Source organism: Myodes glareolus, chromosome X (assembly GCF_982192425.1).
Source record: "Myodes glareolus chromosome X, mMyoGla1.1, whole genome shotgun sequence".
Classification (NCBI taxonomy): Eukaryota; Metazoa; Chordata; class Mammalia; order Rodentia; family Cricetidae; genus Myodes; species Myodes glareolus.
Window position 1 is genome coordinate 82,498,985 of NC_142053.1, and position 21,463 is coordinate 82,520,447.

Below are 21,463 nucleotides of genomic sequence, written 5' to 3' on the forward strand. Positions count from 1 at the left end.
TTTACTCATTTTATTTAACAAATTTATTAAACATCTGTTACATGCCACTCACAAGGCTCAAGAGAATAAATCATTAAGAGTCCTCTTACGAACAAACTACCAAGAGGACAAATTCGGCAATATGTTACAACACAAGAAAAACTCTAAAACTGGGAATGCAGGATGGAGGAGTTATTCTAACTTGTGGCTGCATAGAGGACTTGACAATTAGAGTTGTGGGGGCATGTCAAGAATGATGACCCAAGATATCATAGGGACAGGAATTCAGGGAAAAAGCACTCCAGAGGGATTGAACAGTAAATGCTAACATATTGGAGCATAAGAAAAATGGACATGGGAGCTCCCACCCCCATTTGCTGAAAGATACTTTTTACTCATGTGGACGTGCCCTTTTGCCTCTGCGCTTCTTCAACGGCATGCATTTGGCAGGTTGGTCTGATGATGTGGGCTCATCAGGGGGACTAGGCTCTGCAGAGGCACTTGGCAGGCTGGGCACATCCTGTGAGACTACCCGGCGCCTTTTCCTACGTGACTTAGGTGGTGCCATGCATATAAATCTGTTCTTTCTCTTCTTTCTCCTTTGTTGTGCCAGCAGAGCTGCAGCCTTTCTCTCCTTGGACTCTTGGGCTATAACATTTTGCTGGAGCTCTGGCTCCAGCTCGGGCATGGGCTCGAGCTCCCAATCTGACTCAGACTCAGGATCCCACTTTGGCTTAAGATCCCTCTTGGGATCCTGCTCTGACTCAGGCTCGGGCTCAGGCTGGGGCTGGGGCTCAGGATCCCGCTCTGGCTCGGGCTCAGGGTCCCTCTTGGGATCCTTCTCGGGATCCCGCTCTGGCTCGGGCTCAGGGTCCCTCTTGGGATCCTTCTCGGGATCCCGCTCTGGCTCGGGCTCAGGGTCCCTCTTGGGATCCTGCTCGGGATCCCGCTCTGGCTCGGGCTCAGGGTCCCTCTTGGGATCCTGCTCGGGATCCCGCTCTGGCTCGGGCTCAGGGTCCCTCTTGGGATCCTGCTCTGGTTCACGCTCTGGCTCGGGCTCAGGGTCCCTCTTGGGATCCTGCTCGGGATCCCGCTCTGGCTTGGGCTCAGGGTCCCTTTTGGGATCCTGCTCTGGTTCCCGCTCTGGCTCGGGCTCAGGGTCCCTCTTGGGATCCTGCTCTGGTTCCCGCTCTGGCTCGGGCTCAGGGTCCCTCTTGGGATCCTGTTCGGGATCCCGCTCTGGCTTGGGCTCAGGGTCCCTCTTGGGATCCTGCTCTGGTTCCCGCTCTGGCTCGGGCTCAGGGTCCCTCTTGGGATCCTGCTCGGGATCCCGCTCTGGCTCGGGCTCAGGGTCCCTCTTGGGATCCTGCTCTGGTTCCGGCTTGGGCTCAGGATCCTGCTCTGGGTCGGGCTCGGGCTCGGGATCCTGCTCTGGCTCTGGCTCGGGCTCGGGATCCTGCTCTGGCTCTGGCTCGGGCTCGGGCTCAGGATCCCGCTCGGGCTCGGGCTCGGGCTCGGGCTCGGGCTCAGGCTCAGGATCCCGCTCGGGCTCGGGATCCCGCTCGGGCTCGGGCTCGGGCTCGGGCTCGGGCTCGGGCTCAGGCTCAGGATCCCGCTCGGGCTCGGGCTCGGGCTCGGGCTCAGGATCCCGCTCTGGCTCTGGCTCTGGCTCTGGCTCTGGCTCCGGCTCCTGCTCCTGCTCCTGCTCGGGCTCAGGTTCGAGCTCAGGCTCAGGCTCCAGTGGTGGTTGTTTGGAACTTTTTCCAGGAGCCCCTATTTCACAAACATCAGGGGAAGTAGCCCCAAGAGCAATACAATCAATTTCTTTTTCGAGAATAGGCATTTGGTACTCATCACTAGAAACATCTTTTTTCTGCTCAGAACCCTTTAAATGGGGACTGTCATCTTCATCATCGATAACAATTACTTGAGACTTCTGATCGCTGGAGCCCTTTACGTTAGAAGACTCATCAGAAGAAGACTCATCTGAAATTCAAGAGACATCTATAAATATACTCCTTCCATCCAACCCACTCTGTATATACAGACATCAGCAGGTTATCGAGCACAAATTAAACAAACTGGTTGAGTGTTTGGACATTCTGAATCACAATTAAAAATCATAGTTGTAGATTGTCTTCCCTGCATTTTGTGTTTTACTAAGAGTAATGACAGATAAATTTGCAATGAAAGCATTATGTACGCTCTGCCCACTTTAAAATCACATTGCCTAAACAACATGAAGTACTTGCTCAGTTGTTCCTAAACACAAACCTGCTGTCTTATGGTTCACAGCAAAATGTGGGGAATTGCATCAATAAAGTGGTATTTCATTTATATCAAGTTAAAGTTCTCTAGTTTAAAAAAACTTCTTTATTTAGTCCTTATGGCCTGGCTGGACTTTTGGTGATTTCTACCTTATACAAATAGTGTATAGAGTAGATAGTAGTTGGCACCTCCCCCAACTCAGGTCTCCACCAAGCTGGAAAGAGGGCTGAGCCATGCCTTTCACCCTCTCCTCTTCCTTGTCATAAAGGATGGAAGAAGAGGAAGAGGGAGAAGCGGAGTCTCGGCAAATAGAACCCTAAAGCAGCAGAAGACTTGCAACTGTGTTAGGAAACAGATCAAGGAAAGGAACCCAATCATAGCTGGGCAGTGGTGGCTCACGTCTTTAATCCCAGCACTTGAGAGACAGAGGCAGGTGGATCTCTGTGAGTTTGAAGCCAGCCAGGACTGTTACACAGAGAAACCCTGTCTCAAAAAAAAAAAAAAGAAAGAAAGAAAAGAGAAGGAACCCAGACATATTAACATCCAGCACATAATGAAAAAAGAAAAGGTGGCACTGGCCTCAAGGTCATCATAAACTTAAAACTGTGCAAAGTCAGATCCTAAAACTGCCACATGTGACAAGGTTTCAGAGCTCAGCTATTTCTCTAAGCAAAGATGATACTTGCCTTCACTGCTTATTTCATAGATCTTAGATCTGTTTTCCTCATAGAGAGAGTCAGAGTCTGAGTCAATCACCACACAGCTAAGTAATAAGGTGGAAAAAACAAAAGAAAAATATGAGCATAATATTCTTCCCTTCTGGGCAGTTTCCATATTTTCTACAATAAGCAGGATTACTTGTTAATTTTTGGTTGTTTCCTACTACACTAACGCTGTTCCCCTTTATTGGAACTACAACCTTTCAATTATTTCAATTTTTCTATACACCTTTCCCCTTTCTCATAACCTTCCCAAAGGAGGTGTCTGTCGGCTACGAAGAGTAAACTGGGTCTTGTCAGAGTGCAAGTACTCAAAATAGTTTTGGTTGGCAGGGAAATTCATTGGGAGCTTATCATTCTTCAACTCTGAGATGAATTTGTGTAAGAGAAGAGAGCCAGAAAGCAAAGGTTCTCACTGACCCCTTGTCAACTTGACACAAAGATGTCACTGGTAAGATATAACCTTTCCTTTTTTGTTCATCAACAAGATCACACATTAATAAACATTACAATATAAACATTACAAAATTTACAAGTCCCGCAGTATTTAAAATTCCAAACACTTAAAAAAATAGTATCTTTAACATATCTAGTCTCTTAAAATCCAAAGTCTTTGTAAATTTTCAAAATCTCTTTAAAAAGTTCAAAGTCTCTCAACCGTGGCCTTCTGTAAAATCAAAACTAAGCACTATCTTACTTCAAGAGGGAAGAACAAGGGCACAGTCACAATCTGAATAAAGCAAAACCAAACTTCAACTGTGTAAATAATTCAATGTCCAATATCTGGGTTCGAGTCATGATCTTCTGGGCTTCTCCAAAGGACCACTTTTCTGACTCTACCCACTACAGCCCACAGATTGTTTCCTAAGATCAGGATGACTCTACTCCATTGCTATTGTTCTTGGTAGTTGTCCCATGGTACTGGCATCTCCAAAATACTGAGGTCTCTTGCTGCAATTGGGCTATACTTTCACCAATAGCCTCTCTTGGGCTCTCTTCAGGGACTTCAGCCCTGCCACACAGTGTCAAGTCCCAGCTCGTCTCCACGATACCTTCATGACTTCAAAACCAGTACCACCTGAGTGACTCTTACACTACCAGGTTCTGCTGCCAGCACAAGGTACAACCTAGGCCACTTCTGGAGTACTTCTGTGAGCTAATTCTGAGAAAACACTTCCCACAAGATTTCACCTCAACAATGGTGTGTTCTTCTTAATCACTGCTGATTTCTCAGCTCTAGCTGTCCAGCATCAATTATCCCAGCAAAGCAAAGGTCTTTTTTCCCACTTAAATGGTTTTGGTATCTTGATAATCACAACCAATTCTTTCACACACAGATTCTTAACACAAGATTAACAGCCCTAATGAGAGTCTTTAAGTGATTTCCAATCTTCCCTCTGAAACTTCAAAAACCACACCTCCATCATCTGCATTTCTCTCAACACTTATCTTCCAAGTTCCCATAGAACATTTCACCAGGCTTTGAACACTGGATTTTCTGACCCCGAAGTTCCAAAGTACTTTCACAATCGACCCCCAAATGACATGGTCTGGTCTGTCATAGCAATGCCCTCTCCTGGCACCAATTTCTATCTTATTGTTGTGATGAAACACTATAACCAAAGCAACTTGGGGAAGAAATGATTGATTTGGTCTATACTTCCACATCAACGAAAGAAGTCAGGACAAAAAGTCAAAGGAGTTTGGAGTCCTGGAGGCAGGAGCTAATGCAGAGGCCATGGAGGAGTGCTGCTTACTGGCTTTCTCATCATCATCTCAGCCTGCTTTTTTATAGAACATAGGACCAACAGCCCAGGGATGGCACCACCCACAATGAGCTGTGCCCTCCCACATCAATCACCAAGAAATGTCCTACAGGCTTGCCTGCTGCCCAATCTTACGGAGGCATTTTCTTAGTTGAGGTTCCCTCCTCTCGAATGATTCTAGCCTGTGTCAAGCTGACATAAAATTAGCTAGCATACACTCTTTATCCCAAGATATACTGGAACTCAGAGAAACTCTGCCTCAGTCTTCCAAGGGCTCTGATTATAGCCACGAACACTCTGTATGATATACTTTAAAAAAAATCATCATTATAGGGGAAGTATATAGTGTGTGTGGGTGTGCATGTGCCAGAGAACACAACTGGAGGTTACAGGACAACTTTGTGAAGTCACTTCTCTTCTTTCACCTTTACATAGATACTGATAATCAAACTCAAGTCATCAGGTTTCTGTGGCAAGTACCTTAACCCAGTGATCCATCTCCTAAACATGAAACATTTTTATGATGAATGAAAAGCACTCCATATACTTGTTACTATATTTTCCTGTATCCATTACAGATACCAAGGCTAATCTATTTCTACTGTACATGATCTCTTTTAAGCTGCCAAGTTGATGGGCCTTTGCTATCCTATTTACTACTCTAACCTTAAAGAATCTTTCTTCTAGGCTGGGTGGTGGCACATGCCTTCAATTCCAGCACTCAGGAGTCAGAAGCAGGCAGATCTCTGTGAGTTCAAGGTGAGTCTGGTCTACAGAGTTAAGTTCCAGGACAGCCAAGAAACCCTGTCTCAAAAAAACCAAGTGTGGGGGCTGGTGAGATGGCTCAGAGGTTAAGAGCACTACCTGCTCTTCCAAAGGTCCTGAGTTCAATTCCCAGCAACCACATGGTGGCTCACAACCATCTGTAATGAGGTCTGGTGCCCTCTTCTGGCCTTCAGGCATACATGCAGACAGAATATTGTATACATAATAAATAAATAAATATTAAAAAAAAAACCAAGTGTGTCTTCTATGGGCTGGAGAGATGGCTCAGCAGTTAAGAACACTCGCTCTTTTTAAAAACAGAATTTTCATTTTTTTTATGTATATGGATATTTAGCCTGCAAGTATGGCTATACACACTGTGTGCATACAGTGCATTTGGAGTCCAGAAGAGGGCATCAGGTCCTCTGGGACTGAAGTTACAGGCAGTTGTGAGCCATCATGTGGGTGCTGAGAATCAAACCTTAGGCCTCTGGAAGATCAGCCAGTGTTCTTAACCACCAAACCATTTCCAGTTCCACACTTGTTGCTCTTGAAGACAACCCTAGTTTGGTTCCCAGCACTCACGTGGTAGCCTATAACTGGTTGTAATTCTGGTTCCAGAGGGTCCAACAACCCTTTTCTAGCATTCATGGGTACAAGGCACACATACATAAAAACAGGCAAATGCTTATACACATAAAGATAACTAAGTATTTTTCTTTAAAAAGAGTCTTTTTGCTGGGCATGGTGGCATGCTTTAATCCTAGAACTCAAAAGGCAGAGACAAGGGTGTTGGGAGGAGGGGCGGAAATGGAAACTTTTATAATTTAATAAACTTTGAAAAAAAAGGCAGAGACAAGTGGATCTCTCTTAGCTTGATGTCAGTCTGGTCTACATAGTGAGTTATAGGACAGTCAGAGATACATAGACTGTCTCAAAAACATTAAAAACTAAAAGGCTTCTCTTAATTTCTAGCACATGGTCATCTTTTGGTTCTCACCCTATTTCTATGCATTCCTTACTCACTTCTTTTCCTACAACTTACTGGGCCAGATCATTATAAGCTCTAACTGCTAGGTTAAAAACCTGATTTTTATATGATGAGCTATTTGAATTGGGCATCAATATAATTTCAGTATTCTCAGCATATTCACCTAGAGGCAGGATGCAGACTAGATCACAGACAAAACGTCTTTTTGACTGATGGAGACTAGAAAATCATGGTTCAAAGACATTTTAAAACTAACTGAGCATGCACTTAATCCTAGCACTTAGGAAGCAGAGGCCACAAGTTCAAAGTCAACCTTATCTATATAGTAAGTTCCAGGTTAGCCAGGGCTACATAGTGAGACCCTGTCTCAAAAAGCCAAAAACTAGCCATGTGTGGTGGTGCATGTCTTTAATCCCAGCACTCAGGAGGCAGAGGCAGGCAGATCTCTATGAGTTAAAAGCCTACATAGAGTTAAAAGTCTACATAGAGTGTTTCTGGAAAACCAAAACTACACAGTGAGATCAAGTCTCAAATAAGCTAAAAACTATAAATAAATAAAAGCAACCAACAGCTAAACAGTTAAAAAATGGCCCAAGACAAGAATCAGATACTTTAAAACTGGTTATAAATTCAAACAACCATCGTGATTCTGTCAGTACCATATAGTGTTTATTCTCAGAGAAAATGAAATGTTTACTCTTAAACTTTCTTACTCAGAATAGTGGGTACTTCCTATAGATAGATAGATAGATAGATAGATAAATGGTCATGTTTCAACAATTCTCCTTACCTGGTTTCTTTCTGTGGCTTTTTAGTCAAAGCTAAATTAAAGAAAGAAAAAGCATTAGGAAGCATGATAAAACCTAGTAGCTCATGTCTTTTACTCCTGAAAATCAATTTATAAATTAGGGCTAGTAAAATTTACATTTTCCCAAAACTGGGGACATAAGTCAGTGGTAGAACATTTGCCTACTACACCTTGGGCTCTTTGTCCAGCAATGGAAAGAAAGTCAAAGAAAGGAAGAGAGGGAGGGAAATAGAAAAAAATAAAAGAATGTATACCCCCAAGAAAGATTGAGAGGAAATAGAAGATGACCCAGGAACCAAAAAGGAATAAACAACACATTAAAAAAAAAACCCACAAAGATCTGCTCTTGACACCAGGGAAATAAACTTCAACAACCCAAAAATAACAAGCCTAGGACCAAATCAAGCCAAGTGTCCCAAACCTCATTTCAGTCATCTCTATAAAGATGCTTGATGTGCATTACTATTGAAAGAGGGGGCTACTTACAGTTTTTGCTGCTGCTGCTGCTACTGCTGCTGCTACTACCGCTGCCGCTGCTACTGCTGCTGCTTGAATCCATGTTAAGAATATAACTGGGGGGAAAAAGAGGCTTTTAAAATGAGGGCTAGGGAGGCAGAGGCAGGAGGATGCTGCGGGAGCTCCTCCTACTCCTTCAGCCAATAGCCTCGGAGATACCAGCCCATTGGGGCGTGGTCTCTCTCTCTTTAAAAAAGCAACGGCTATTGGCTGAAGGAGTGAATGATATGGGACAGAAACTCCAGAAACTCTGGGTTTTTCTTTTAACAACAGGCTTGGAATTAGAGAGGGGCTGGAGAGAGAATGGAGGACAGCTGCTGCTTTTTTTAAAGAGAGAGACCATGCCCCAATGGGCTGGTATCTCTGCAGCCATTGGCTGAAGGAGCAGGAGCTCCCGCAGCAGGAGGATCTCTGTGAGTTCGAGACCAACCTGGTCTACAAGAGCTAGTTCCAAAACAGGCTCCAAAAGCTACAGAGAAATCCTGTCTCAAAAAAACAAAAAAAAAACAAAAATAGATGGATAGATAGATAGATAGATAGATAGATAGATAGATAGATAGATAGATACAAAAACCCTGAACCTAGGGCTGGAGATTTGGCTCAGAGGCTAAGAGCACTGACTGTTCTCCCAGAGGTTCTGAGTTCAATTCCCAGCAACCACATGATGGCTCACAGCCATCTGTAATGAGATCTGGTGCCCTCTTCTGGCCTGCAGGAACACATGCAAGTAGAATGCTGTATACATAATTAATAAATAAATTTAAAAAAAAACCCTAAACCTAATCTTTGGGGGCGGGGAGGTAAAAAAAAATAATAAAGATAAAGTGAGGGCTACCAATAACACAGGCCATAAAATATCAAAACTCTCCAATAAATGCTAAAAACAAGCAACTTCTAAAATGCAGGGGCAGAAGATACTTTAAAAGCTTATTTGCACTAGATGATGGTGGCACACACCTTTAATCCCAGCACTTGGGAGACAGAGGCAGGCGGATCTCTGAGTTTGAGGCCAGTCTGATCTACAGAGCAAGTTTCAGGACTGGCTCCATAGTTTACGGAGAACCTCTGTCTCAAACAAAAACAAACAAACAAACAAACAAACAAAAAAGCTTACACGTGTCCAGGTTGACTTCAATAGCAAAATGATAGTCTATTATATTAGATACTGAGGTGGCTTTAAACCCCATGTAATATAGAACAAGACCTTGAAGTTTTTATCATCCTGCCTCCTCCCTCTTGAGAACTGGGATTACAGTAGTATAACTGCCGTGCTCAAGTTTATGCAATGCTGGTGACTGAACCTAGAGTTTCATGCATGCTAAGGTAAATACTCTACCAACTGAGCTAGATTACAGCCCCTATATGCGCTTCTTTTAAAAAAGATTTTGATTTTTTAATTTTATCTGTCTGTCTGCCTATATGTGACTGCAAATGCCTGTAGTGACCAGATCCATTAGAACCCTCTAGAGCTAGAGTTACAAGTGGTTGTGAACACCCAACAGGAGTTCTGACAACCAAATTTGGGATCCTTTAAAGAGCAACAGGCACTTCTAACTGCTACAACATCCTTCTCAAGTCCCTATATGTATGTATAACTGTCATCAAATGTAAGATGTGCAAATTTCAGAAATATGGAGATGTTTCAGAACTGAACGGTGAGATAGCTTGACTCAGACCTCTCAACTATGCTAATAACAGTCTGTTGTAAGCCGGCTCACCTAGACTTTCATAAGACAGGCTCTTGAGCAGTAGTTATAAAAGAACTGTTTCTTTCATAGGGCTACTGTAAAAAGTAAACCAGAAAATGGCTGTCCTCTCTCTTCTCTACCCCTCTGCATCACATTTTCTTAATCACAATTCACTGTAAATGCTTATATACATATCAATTTGCTACCCTAAATGGGAAGCAACATAATTAAGAAGTATTATGTGTTTACTTTTGGTCAATACAAAGTCAGAATAACTGATGCATGAATATCAAGGAGTGGTTCTAAAATCAGGTGGCTCATGTATATAGTCTCAACACTTGGGAGACTTAAGGAGGAGACTGTCACAAGTTCCTGCCTAGTCATAGTCATCTGAGAGCTCCAGGTCATTTTTAGTTATGGAGAAGGAATATTGTCACAAGTTCCAGGCCAGCCAGCCTTTAGCTATCTGAGAGTTCCAGGTCATTTTTAGCTATGGAATGAGATTCAAAAAAAAATTTTTTTTAAAAAGTGATTAAAAAATTTTAAAGTCTAAAAAGAAAAATAAAAGTGATCCCCCTTTTTATTTGTGATCTTCTAATCTTCATCACAAAACCTCAAGGTTTGAAAGATTGCTTTCAAGGTTTTTAAATTTTTATTTTTGTCTCTGTTTGCCTATGGCACAGTTGTACGGCTGCCCACAAAGACCAAAAGAGCAGGTTGGATTGACTCCCTGGGGCTAGAGTTAAAGTGGTTATGAGCTACCCAATTCTGGGAATGGAACTCTGGAAAAGTAACAAGTGCTCTTAGCCACTGAACCATCTCTCTATCCCTGAAAGAATCTTTGCCTACTAGATTCTATTGAGTACTCATTTTCTCCAGGTGAATCTTTGCACTTCTCATTTCAGAAACACAGATCTTCAATCCTTCATCAAATGCTGGAGGTATGTCTGGTGTGGCAGCCCACACCTTTCATCTTAGCACTCAGGAAGCTGAACCAAGAACTCAGTTTGAGGTCAGTGTAGTCTAAGTAGTAAGTTCCAAGACAGCCAGGCTATACAGAAACCATCGCAAAAATTAGAACAAGTTGAACCTATCCCAGCACTCAGGCAGAAGCAGGCGGATTTCTCTAAGTTTGAGGTCAGTGTAGCCTACAGAGTGAGTTCCAGGCCAGCCAGTGAGACCGTGTCCCAAAAATACAAACACACATAAAAACAGGGTTTCTCTGTAGCTTTTTTGAGGCTGACCCCTGGAACTTGCTCTACAGACCAGGCTGGCCTCAAACTCACAGAGATCCACCTGATTCTGCCTCCCAAGTGCTGAGATTAAAGATGTGCATCATCACAGCCCAGCATAAACACAAATTTTTAAAAATAAAAAAAGAAATAAGATAAAATAGCTTTTTGAGATTAAGAAAAAGTATCAGTAGTGGAATTGCTGAAGATTGTGAATATTTAATGTGGGGTATATGGTGGTCCTCATCATTAATCCTAGAAATAAGGAGGCAAAGTCAGGTAGATATCTGTGTTGAGGCCTGAGACTTTCGGGTCATCCAGCACTATAGTGAGATCCTGTACCAAAAATTGGATAGAAGTATGGGTATTTAAAATACTGAAACTGCTGGACTAGCCTCTAAAAAGCTCAGTTTATATTCCACTCAAATCTGTGGCTATAGACTACATAATGAAACTCTTAGGTCTAACCTGGGCTACAGAGTTAAAACTCTCCAAAACAAAATTCCCCAAATTATTGATTTGAAAAGTTTTTGTATTTTAGGAAAATAGCCTATTACAATATATAATGCAAAATTCACCTATCTTTAAATTATCTGTGTGAAACTTATTTTACTTCAAGTTAGCAGGACTAACTCCCCAATTCCAACTTTTTTGAGTTGCTTTGTTTTTCTAACGTTAATGATTAAACTAGGGCCTTGAATATGTTCTAATTTTTTTTTTCCAAACAGTTCATTGATTATCAAATTGCCTGCTGACTTATCTACTGCCTCCACTCCTTTCAAATATCATTTTCACCATGGACTAAACTTTGTATTTTATCTATTTCCCACCACTCTACTCTGTACCTCCCTCCATATTTCACCCCCACAGACTGACATACTGCAGTACTTCAAGTAAAAGGGAATGCCGAAGAGACACAGCTATTTTAAATACCTGTGATCATGAAGAAAATCATTTTGCCTGGGTCTCTCTGGGGGCAGCACTATCGACAATGAAGTGGAAAAAACCATACAACATTAGATATGAATTTCAGAGTGACTTTGCAGGAATTATTCATTCACAATAATGTGTTATGAGCCAGGCAGTGGTGGCCCACACCTTTAATCCCAGCACTCAGGAGGCAGAGATAGGCAGATCTCTGTGAGTTCTGTGAGTTTTGGGGTCCAGCCTGGTCTATAAAAGCTAGTTCCAGTACAGGCTCCAAAGCCAGAGAAAGCCGGTCTCGAAAAATGAATGGATGAATGAATGAATAAATAAGCAAAAAACTGTTGTATGCTTCACAGAATTATGAGTTTCTGATCACTGACAAAGATATGTAAAAATCTGGAATTATAGAACCCAAGATTCTTATTTCTTTACAATTTTAAGACTAACCAAGTCCAAGCAAGTGAAATGGCCCATCAGTAAATGGTGCTTACCACGAAATTTAACAACCTGAATTTAATACTAGAGGCCTACATAGTAGAAGAAAACGAACTCCTGTAAGTTGTCTATCTTCTGCTTTCCATATGTCCACCACTGCACAAGCATGTCTACACAAAAAATAAATATATGCAAGTTTTTAAGATTAACTGAGTGGTTCGGTGATAGCACACACCTTTAATTCCACCACTGGGAGGCAGAGGCAGGAGGATCTCTCTGAGTTCAAGGCCAGTCTCATCTGCAGAGTGCCAGGGCTAGCAGTGAAACCCTGCGTCAAAAAATAAAATAAAAATTAAAAATATTAATTGAGATAATAGGGTATGGTGACTCAAACTTGCAACCTCAGTACTTGGGAGAAAAAGGAACAAAGATCCCAAGTTCAAGGTCAACCTGGTTTACAGAGCAAGTTCCAGGACAACCAGGGTTACACAGAGAAACCTTGTCTTGAAAAGAAACACCACAAAGTCTTTAAAAAAAAAAAAAAAAGAAGCAGCCAGGGCAGGTGCAACGGTACACACCTTCAATCCCAGCCTGGTCTACACTGTTGAGTTTCAGGACATACAGGGCTACAGAGAGGCCTTGCCTCCAAAAACAATAAATAAATAACTCAGAAGGCAAAAGCAGGTCAATCTCTGGCCTGGTCTACAGAGTAAGTTTCAATGAAACCCTGAACTACACAGGGAAACCTTATCTAGAAAATAAAAATAAAAATAGAAAAAGCCAAAGGCATGTAGTAGTTAGCCCCTTAATCTACTTCAAATGCCACTTTAATGAGGTATAAAGACGAAGACAAACCTCAATTTGATCTAGTTTTATTTCAACACGGGTCGTCTTTAATAATTGCTCAACCCCTAGTCTCTCATTAGCTGCTGGCCTCACATTCGCAGGGGCAGAATTCCCCCTGCGTCTCTGGCTGGGAGGCTTACTAGTCCTCCCTCACCTAGGTTCTGGTCCTGTGGAGTGGGCCACACCAGGTCTCACAGGACAGGAGGCCACAGGGTCGCTCCGCTCCCACAGGACCCTCCCACCCAGGCCAGTCGCTCCCGCCCGCCCCCCCATCAGCTACTCTGTCCCACCCCCCCATTCGCCCCTGCCCACCCACTCCCTCAGGTCGCTGGTCCCATCCCCGCCACCCACTCCCCACCAGCCCTGCCCCCACTACCCCCCTCCCCTCGCAGGAAACGCGCCGCCAGCAGCCCCCACCCCTTCTTTGGTCCCTCCAGTCGCCGTGCCTCACCAGCCAGCCCCGCCCCCACTCCCCCCCATTGCAGCAATCCCGCTTCTGTCCCTCCAGCCCCGCCCCCGTGCCTCACCAGCCAGCCCCGCCCCCGTGCCTCACCAGACAACCCCGCCCCTGCTTCCCCCTCCCCTTCCAGCGACCGGCTTAAGTCCCTCCAGCCCCGCCCCCGTGCCTCATCAGCCAGCCCCGCCCCTGCTTCCCCCTCCCCTTGCAGCAAACCTGCTTCAGTCCCTCCAGCCCCGCCCTAGTCCCTGGCTGCACTCGCCCTCTGCCCTAACCCCGCTCCTGCTAGCTGACCCCGGCCCTGCTCCTGCTCCGTTCCCAGCAGTCAGTCCAGCCCCCACTCCAATGCCCTTGCCCTCGCTCCCCCACCTGCTCTAGTTCCCCGCCATAAGTCGACCACTCCCCACTCGGCCTGGGTGCCCTCTGCCATTATTCCACACTGCCCTGTCCCCACTGTGGTCCGCCAGCTGACTCCGCCCCATCTCCAGTGCAGGCCCGTTAGTCCCCTCCCACTCCCTCCGGAAGCTACTGCCACTCAATGTCCCCCACTGGGCTTCCGCAGCTTCCTATTGGCTGTGCGGCCAGGGGTTCTCTCAGGCTCTTCGCCAACCTGCCCAATGGCCTGCCTAAGTTTTGTGGAACATTCTAGAAACACAATAGCTTCCCATTGGCGGAGCAGCCAGAGGTTCTCTCAGGCTCCTCCCCCAACCCGCCCACCGGCCAGCCTAAGTTTTGTGGAAAATTCTAGAAACAGAATTGGCACTCTTCTAGTTCTAGAAGCTTCCAATGAGACTTCTTCAACCCCTCCTCTTCCCCACCTGCTAGGCCACTAGTCCACTATCCATGGTCCTCAAACCTCTCCCCTCAGCTCACCAACACCCCCCTATCCAAGTGGGTGTGCGGCCATAACACTATGTGTAGACAGAGCTGCACCATTTCTACCACAGCATAAAAACTCTAGGCCTGCGCCACTGTTGTCCCACCTGTCCCAGACCTGACCTCCTACTACCTGAACCGGGCACCATGGCACCTATTTGGAGCCAGAACTGCCCTCTTCCCACTACTCGCCCCACTATCCTCCCACTCTGAGACCTTCTCCTCAAACCCCCTCAGAGGTTTCGTTTGAGGTCTCCGCACCACACTCCCACTGCCATGCTGGTAACAGCTTTAACGGGGGACCAGAGGACCTTTATGGCAGTGCCAGGGACCAAACCCAAGGCCGTCTGCACGGTGGGTGACCACCTCAGCTACATTCCCGCCCACTGAACCCCTCTGCCTTTTTTTCTGAGGGGAAAGGGTCTAAAGGAACCTCAGTCCCACAGTTCCCGTGTTCACACACAGAAGCCAAGGTGAACTGTTGCGGTGGGGCTTTTAACAACTTCTACCACACTAAATGAAGCCACCGCCCGAAATAGGACGCCTTCTCCGTACCTGCTCTGGCAGTGTCTGGCGTACCTCACAGCAATGGCCCGATGAAATGGCCGCCAGCACCAGCACAGCACGCCAATGGCTACTGCGCATGTCACAGCCGCCACCAACAGCTCCAGCGTGTTTGAAAGGCGTGTGTGAAAAGGCCACCAGGTACAGTGCCTTTTATAAGGCATAACCCTCCCCCACAGGAACTGACGTTTTCCCGCCTTCCTGTGCCCACCTATCACAGCTCATCATAGAGCGAATTTGCATGTTACTATGGAATAGGCACACTAGCTTCCGGAATCAGGTACGGCTTCTCTGAGATAGCAGTTGTCGTCATAGAAGTGCGCCATCTATTCTCAAACAATCCCTGCCGTTCCCATTTTGATTTTGCCCCCATTTTGTTTTTGCGATCTGGTATATGTAGTACGAGCTAGAGTGCTGAAATTACAGATGTATAGCTACCATGCCTGGCTTCTAATAACTTTCTGAGTGCTAAGAAAAACCAAACTTAATTCTTTAAAAAGTGAGAATTCGAAGGCTGGTTCTACTTACCTTGCTTAAATTGCCAAAAAAAAAATTTTTCGCTTGTTTGAGACAAGGTTTCTCTGTATAGTTTCAGCTGTACCCGAACTTGCTGCTCTCTGATAACTCACTGCCTCCGCCTCCCGAATGCTGGAATTAAATGTTCTACCACTACCGGCCTGCCCAAATCTTTTAAACGTTTGTCTACCTGGTTGATCCTCCAACTACTCTGAGCACTGGCTGGCAGAAAGGACCATCTAGTCCCCTCAATAAAAGCAACGCAAAAACATCTAGCAACAGAGAACTGTGGCACTGGCATCCAGAATTGTCAGACCCTGGAGAAAAAAAAAATGGAGTATGGTTACTTTAAGCTTTTCGGTACCCATTCAAATCACAAGAAAAACAAGTGCTCCAAAGCTACACAGAGAAACTCTATCTTGAAAAAATAAAATAAATAAACAAACAAACAAACAAATCAAACAAAAAGTGCACAAAGGGGCCAGGTACAGTGGTGTACACTTTTAATCTCAGCCCATGGGAAGGAGAGGCAGGCAGATCTCTGTTGAGTTCAAAGACAGCCTGGTCTACAGAGTTAGGTCCAGAACAGCCATATAGTGATATGGTGTCCTGAAAAAAGCAAAGTATATAAGGGGCTGGAGAGATGGTTGCTTCAATGGTTAAGAGCACTATTCTTGCAGAGGATCTGGGTTTAATTCTTAGCACCTGTACAGCAGCTCACAACCACTCATAACTCCAATTTCAGAGAATTTAAGGCCCTCTTCTGACCTCCTCAGGCACCAGACACACATATGGTGCACTGACATACATGCAAGCAAAACCTCATACATGTAAAAGAAATTATGAAAATAAAAAAATTAAAATCTAAAAAAAATGTATACATAAGCCTCCTGGACACTGGCATGCCACACCCTCGTCGCAGCTACTCAGGAAGTGAGACCGAAGAACCCCTTGGGGAACCCAGGAGCATACCTAAACAACAAAAGGAAACTACTGTCTCTAAATAATTAAAAATTCAACGTTAGCGCCCAGCAAAATGCATGCTGGACCAGCATGAACATAAAGCACAGGTGTCTCTTTAATCTCAGTGCTTGGAGATAGGGCCAGGTAGGTAAGGGATGGAAGATACAAACAGTGAACTACAAATAAGATGGAACATACCAGAGAGAGAAACAACTGACATCCACACAGAAACAAACATATACTATACATCCAAATTTTTAAAAATAAAAATATAGGGCTGGAGAGATGGCTTAGCTGTAAGAGCACTGGCTGCTCTTCCAGAGGACCCAGGTTCAATTCCCAGCACTGGCATGGCTGCATGCAATCATCTGTAACTCCAATTCCAAGAGATTCAACACCCTCTTCTGGGCTCTGTCACCTCACGAACATGCAGGTTTATGGACATGCAAGCAAAGCACCTATACAACACCTAAAAAGAAATATTAAAATGCAATGTTAATACTCTCACTTTAAGAGGCCAAACAACTAGAAAGTGGCACAGCTAGAACTCAATTGTAACAGCTCTAGTTAGTTCCAAAGTGCACCATAGATAGACAGACAGAAAGACAGACAGACAGACAGACACTAAGTAGATGAATAAACAAACAAGCAGGCTCCTTGAACTGAAAAATAGTAAGAAAAATAGTAACTCTCCTCCATAAAAATGAAGATTGCTTGACGATGTGGATTAGAGTATAGGTCAAGAATCTAAACAGTAGGTATAAGAAACATAAGCTAAGAGTGTCAGTACACGCTATACTCCCAGCACTTGAGATGGGGAAGAGAGGTTCAAGGTCAGCCTGAGAAATGTTGTGAAACTACCTCAACAACAACAAAAAAGTTAAGATTCAAATTAAACCTTTAAACAGTTCAGCCAGGTACGAAGGCACGTACCTGTAATTCCAGATCAGGAAGCTGAGGCAAAATGATAAATGTGAAGACAAATTTGAAGCCAGTCAGTATTTAGTGAGATCTTGTCAAATACCAGTAGGACAAGAAGGCACATGCTTATAATCTCTTTAACATCAGCACCCGGGAAGCAAAGCAGGAGGACCTGAAGTTCAAGGCCAGCCTTGGCTACATAAAATCCTCTCTAAAACTGCAAAAGAAGCTAAAATTCAGGCTGTTCAGCAATTATACAAATTTATTTAGTCTGTTCAAGGAATTTAGACTGAATGCAGGAGTCACCGAAGAGGAGATAAATGAAACACTCTTAACAATGAGGGTGAAAGACAGACTTATGGGATAGTTGATTTCATCACACACTACAGAGTGGTGAGGTCAACCTTTTTCCCATACCATCTTTTTTGTTTGAGACAGGGCTTCATTAGATAGCCTGGGAAGTCCTTGAATCTCTAGAGCCCACCAGCTTTGTATCAGCCTACCAGGGCTAGGATTTACAGCTCTGAGTCAGAACACACACTCCAATACTATTAATCATTATGACCCAAAGTACCCAGATTCCAACAAACATAAGTCTCATTAGGGCTTTGGAGGTACAATAAAATTGTTAAGTAAATTATATGAAAATTTACTTAATATTATTTGAACATTTAAAGTATCTTATGTGTATGGGTTTTGCCTGCATGTATGTCTATGCACCATGTTAATATATGTTTTTAATTTTTAAATGTTTTGCCTGTATGTATATACATCTGTGCACCACGTGCATACCTGGTAAACAAGGAGGCCAAAAGAGGGTATCAGATTCCCTGGAACAGAGAGCTACTGATTACCAAGTAGGTGTTGGGAATCTAACCTGAAGCCTCTGAAAGTGCACCCAGAATTCTCTTAACTGCTGAGCCATCTCTCCAGTTCACCCAGAATTCTCAACTACTGAGACATCTCTCCAACCCAAAACATTTCCCTTTTATCTCTGAAAAAACTGGAAGCCAAACTTGTGACTGAGTTCAACCATTGTCCAGAGTGGAGCGGGAAAAAAAATTGTAAATACTTTATTAAAAAACGAGATTATATGGGCTGTACCTGTAGCTCAGTATTTATGTACCTGTTTGACATGCATAGGGCACTCTGCTCAGTCCCCAGAATGGAAGGTAAACAAAGAATGACTCACAAAAGTGTATATGGGTATTTGGGGCTCTTCTGATTCCTTAAAGAATTATTTAGTATTTCCAATCCTCCCATCAGACTTGGCAAAGAAAACAAAGTTAATTCTTAACATTACACCAAATGTAAGGAAACACTTCCTGGTCATTCTGTTTTGGGCTATTCAAGCATAGGTTTCACTAGTAATACTTAACATAATGAGACAAAATACATGAAGCCACATTAAGGGGAAATCATCCATTTATTGTTTAAAGATTGCAAGACAACATTTGAATTTCTGGAGCACAATTTAAATGCTTTACTTTTTCAATAAAGCAGAGTATAATAGAAAAAAACAAATTAGTTTCCAGTAATATCTATAACGCTATCAGAATTAAGTCTTCCACAGACATGTTACCTGGAAATAAAAGCCTGTTACAATATGCAAAGCTTCAACCAGAGCGGCTACTTTTCGTGCCAGGAAAAAGTTCATCCCTATAGGAGGAATGATGTGCTATGTAAAATGGCCACAGATCACAGCCTTAGCGGCACTGGACGTCTATCATCCAATCCCACATTTAGCAGTTCAGTGGATTTTGAAAGTCAGTTTACCTGTAACCATGCTGGCAACCTTTAACTGATATTTATTCAGTTAAAAAATAAATTAAGAAATCCCTTAACTGTTTTCCTTGATTTACATTACTAAAGGTAGACAGTTCATTACAATGTAATTCTACTTCAGAATTACACGAGACTTCTTGCTTAGGTTTTAACTAGCAGTAAAAATCACAAATTCAAGTTCTTAATTATCAACAACTTGTCAGCTAAGGAACATTCAGGCAACAGCTGCAACTACAGAATAGGTGCACTGCTTAGGTGCTTTGGAAAGACAATCTAGAGCGCTAACAGACAAAACTGGTCGGTGGCTGGAGTCTGAGTGCAGGGGAGCAGCACAGAGTCCTATGGCCGCCTGTTTGTTTAAGCCTCAAGCCCTCTACCCTTTTGTTGAAATGCAACTGTCCTTTTATCACCAAGAACTCAAGCTCCAGGAGGGCAAATGAATGTCTAACTTGTCCTCTAAACCAAGTAGTGACACAAATTCACTACTATCAAGGCTGAATCCACAAACTTAGAGACTAAGTCAAAAAGATATACACTAACACAGTCTGAAAAATAACTGCTTGTATAGAGATGGTCCTTTCAGAGCTTTTACCTTGAAATCTGTCAGTGAACAGTATTTAATATACAGAAATAACTGCAACTTACTAATCAAACATTTGAATACTTATACTTACCTGGAATTTCATTTCTGCTGAAAGAAATAGGAAGAACAGGACTCACTTTAAAACACAAACAAACTTTAGAAAGGAAAGTAAAAATCTCATCACACACTATCACTTTTGGAAGCAGCATAGGAGGGGCAGTCAAGGGCTTAAACACTGGTGAAATAGCAAAAACTTAGGCAAAAAAATCTACATTATTATCAATAACAGTACCACAACTATGCCCTTCATGATTAATATTCACTCCTTAAGAATTTTCATTTGGCACCAGATGGTGTGTTTAAGAGAAACACTCTGGGATGTTTGAAAAAAGACTTAGTTTTGTTAGCAGTCACAGGAGAATTTAAAGGAAGTGGGGAAAAGAAATGGGAAAGAGGCTGAAAAAATCCTAAGTCACTGTCTAAATCAACAAAGCACTGACAGTATCAAGCATCAGGTCAGACACTAAAATGACTGATATAGGCTCAAGTGGTTTATAAAACCTATAAAAAGACTACACCAGCACGGTCCCTGTAACCCTGTCAGAGTTCAGACACTAAAACAGGAAGCAACATTTTAGTTTAAAACCTTATCTCAGAAGAATCAAGATCACTTCACATGAGTAAAAATACCTGAAAGCAAACATTTTTAAAAGCTCCAATATCCAAAATATAAAGAAAAAAAAAGGATCAGAAGACTCAATCAATCCATGGAATCACAAAATGGCTGGTCAATCTCTATCTCCCTCCACATTAAGCATCCCATGGAAGACCAAGGGAGACCAGACCTTCCAGACCTCTGCACCACCTGCTTGCTGCAAAACTCTACAGAGATTCCTTGTGGAGTAGCAGTTTCTTATCTCTTGTATCTCCCTATCATGCAGGAAGCAAGTCTGGTTGTGCTATTCTATTATTATGTATCACCCATCTGCAACAAGGTACTGTACAGATAAGCACAAAGCATGTTATCTAGTTCCCTTTCCCCCAGAAGGTTGAGGCTCAGGTATAGGGGTAATTCTCCTGTGCGCAGTCTTTGTTCAGGCTGACTCAGTGACTTCAACAGGCTTAATCATGTGGTCAGGTTTGTTGCCGGCTGCATAATGCTCCCACATCTGCAGATAGAGCCGCTCTAATTCCATTGTGTACTGTTTGGTGTTGAACAGAGGACTAGATATTCTCTGTTTCCAGACTTTGCCACGAATTTTCTTCAGGCTAGGTAATAAAAACAAAGAGAACCTATTTTACAAATCAGAACAAAAACTCAGAACTAGACTCTACAAATAGTCATTTTTGTGGCATAATAATATAAAAAATTAATTTTTTTCTGCTTGACCTGGCAACTTGACACACATATCTGGGAAGAGGGAACCTTAAGTATTCATAAGAATGGTCTATGGGCATGTCTGTAGGTCATTTTCTTGATTCTTGATTAATGAACCAAGCCAATATGGGCAGTACCACCTCTAGCAAACTAGGGGGATCAAGTCAACAAGCAGTATTCCTCCATTTCTGCACTTCAATTCTTGCTTCCAGGTTCTTGTCATGGCATCCATTCATAATGAACTGTGATATGGATGTGTAAACCAAATTAACCCTTTCCTCTCCAAGTTGATTTTGGTCATGGATTTTAACATATCATCAGAAATATACTGAGCTGGGTGGTGGTACACGCCTTTAATCCCCCGAACTCGGGAGGCAGAGGCAGGTATCTGTGAGTTTGAGGCCAGTCTACTCTACAAGAGCTAGCTCCAGGACAGCTAGGGCTGTCTCAGGGGAAAACAAACAAACAAACAAACAACAA

The 21,463-nt window shown here is 43.3% G+C and overlaps 2 protein-coding genes across 4 annotated transcripts in view; both read right to left on the reverse strand.

The window, feature by feature from the left end:
- Window positions 1-18,512, reverse strand: LOC125389275 (uncharacterized). Its single transcript, XM_087902485.1, has 5 exons — window positions 14,829-18,512; window positions 7,783-7,868; window positions 7,279-7,309; window positions 2,934-3,010; window positions 1-1,965 (listed from the first exon to the last, which is right to left on the reverse strand). Exons 1-5 carry the CDS (start codon window positions 14,999-15,001, stop codon window positions 371-373), a joined length of 1,962 nt encoding a protein of 653 aa, XP_087758611.1. The 5' UTR covers window positions 15,002-18,512; the 3' UTR covers window positions 1-370.
- Window positions 18,513-18,644: 132 nt separating this feature from the next.
- Ogt (O-linked N-acetylglucosamine (GlcNAc) transferase) overlaps window positions 18,645-21,463 on the reverse strand; it is a 44,398-nt gene continuing 41,579 nt past the window's right edge. For all 3 annotated transcript variants that reach the window (XM_048417944.3, XM_048417942.3, XM_048417943.3), the window contains one exon: window positions 18,645-20,874. In XM_048417944.3, coding sequence (XP_048273901.1) covers window positions 20,700-20,874 — 175 coding nt within the window. In that variant the 3' untranslated portion in view covers window positions 18,645-20,699. The remainder of the gene's footprint in view (window positions 20,875-21,463) is intronic.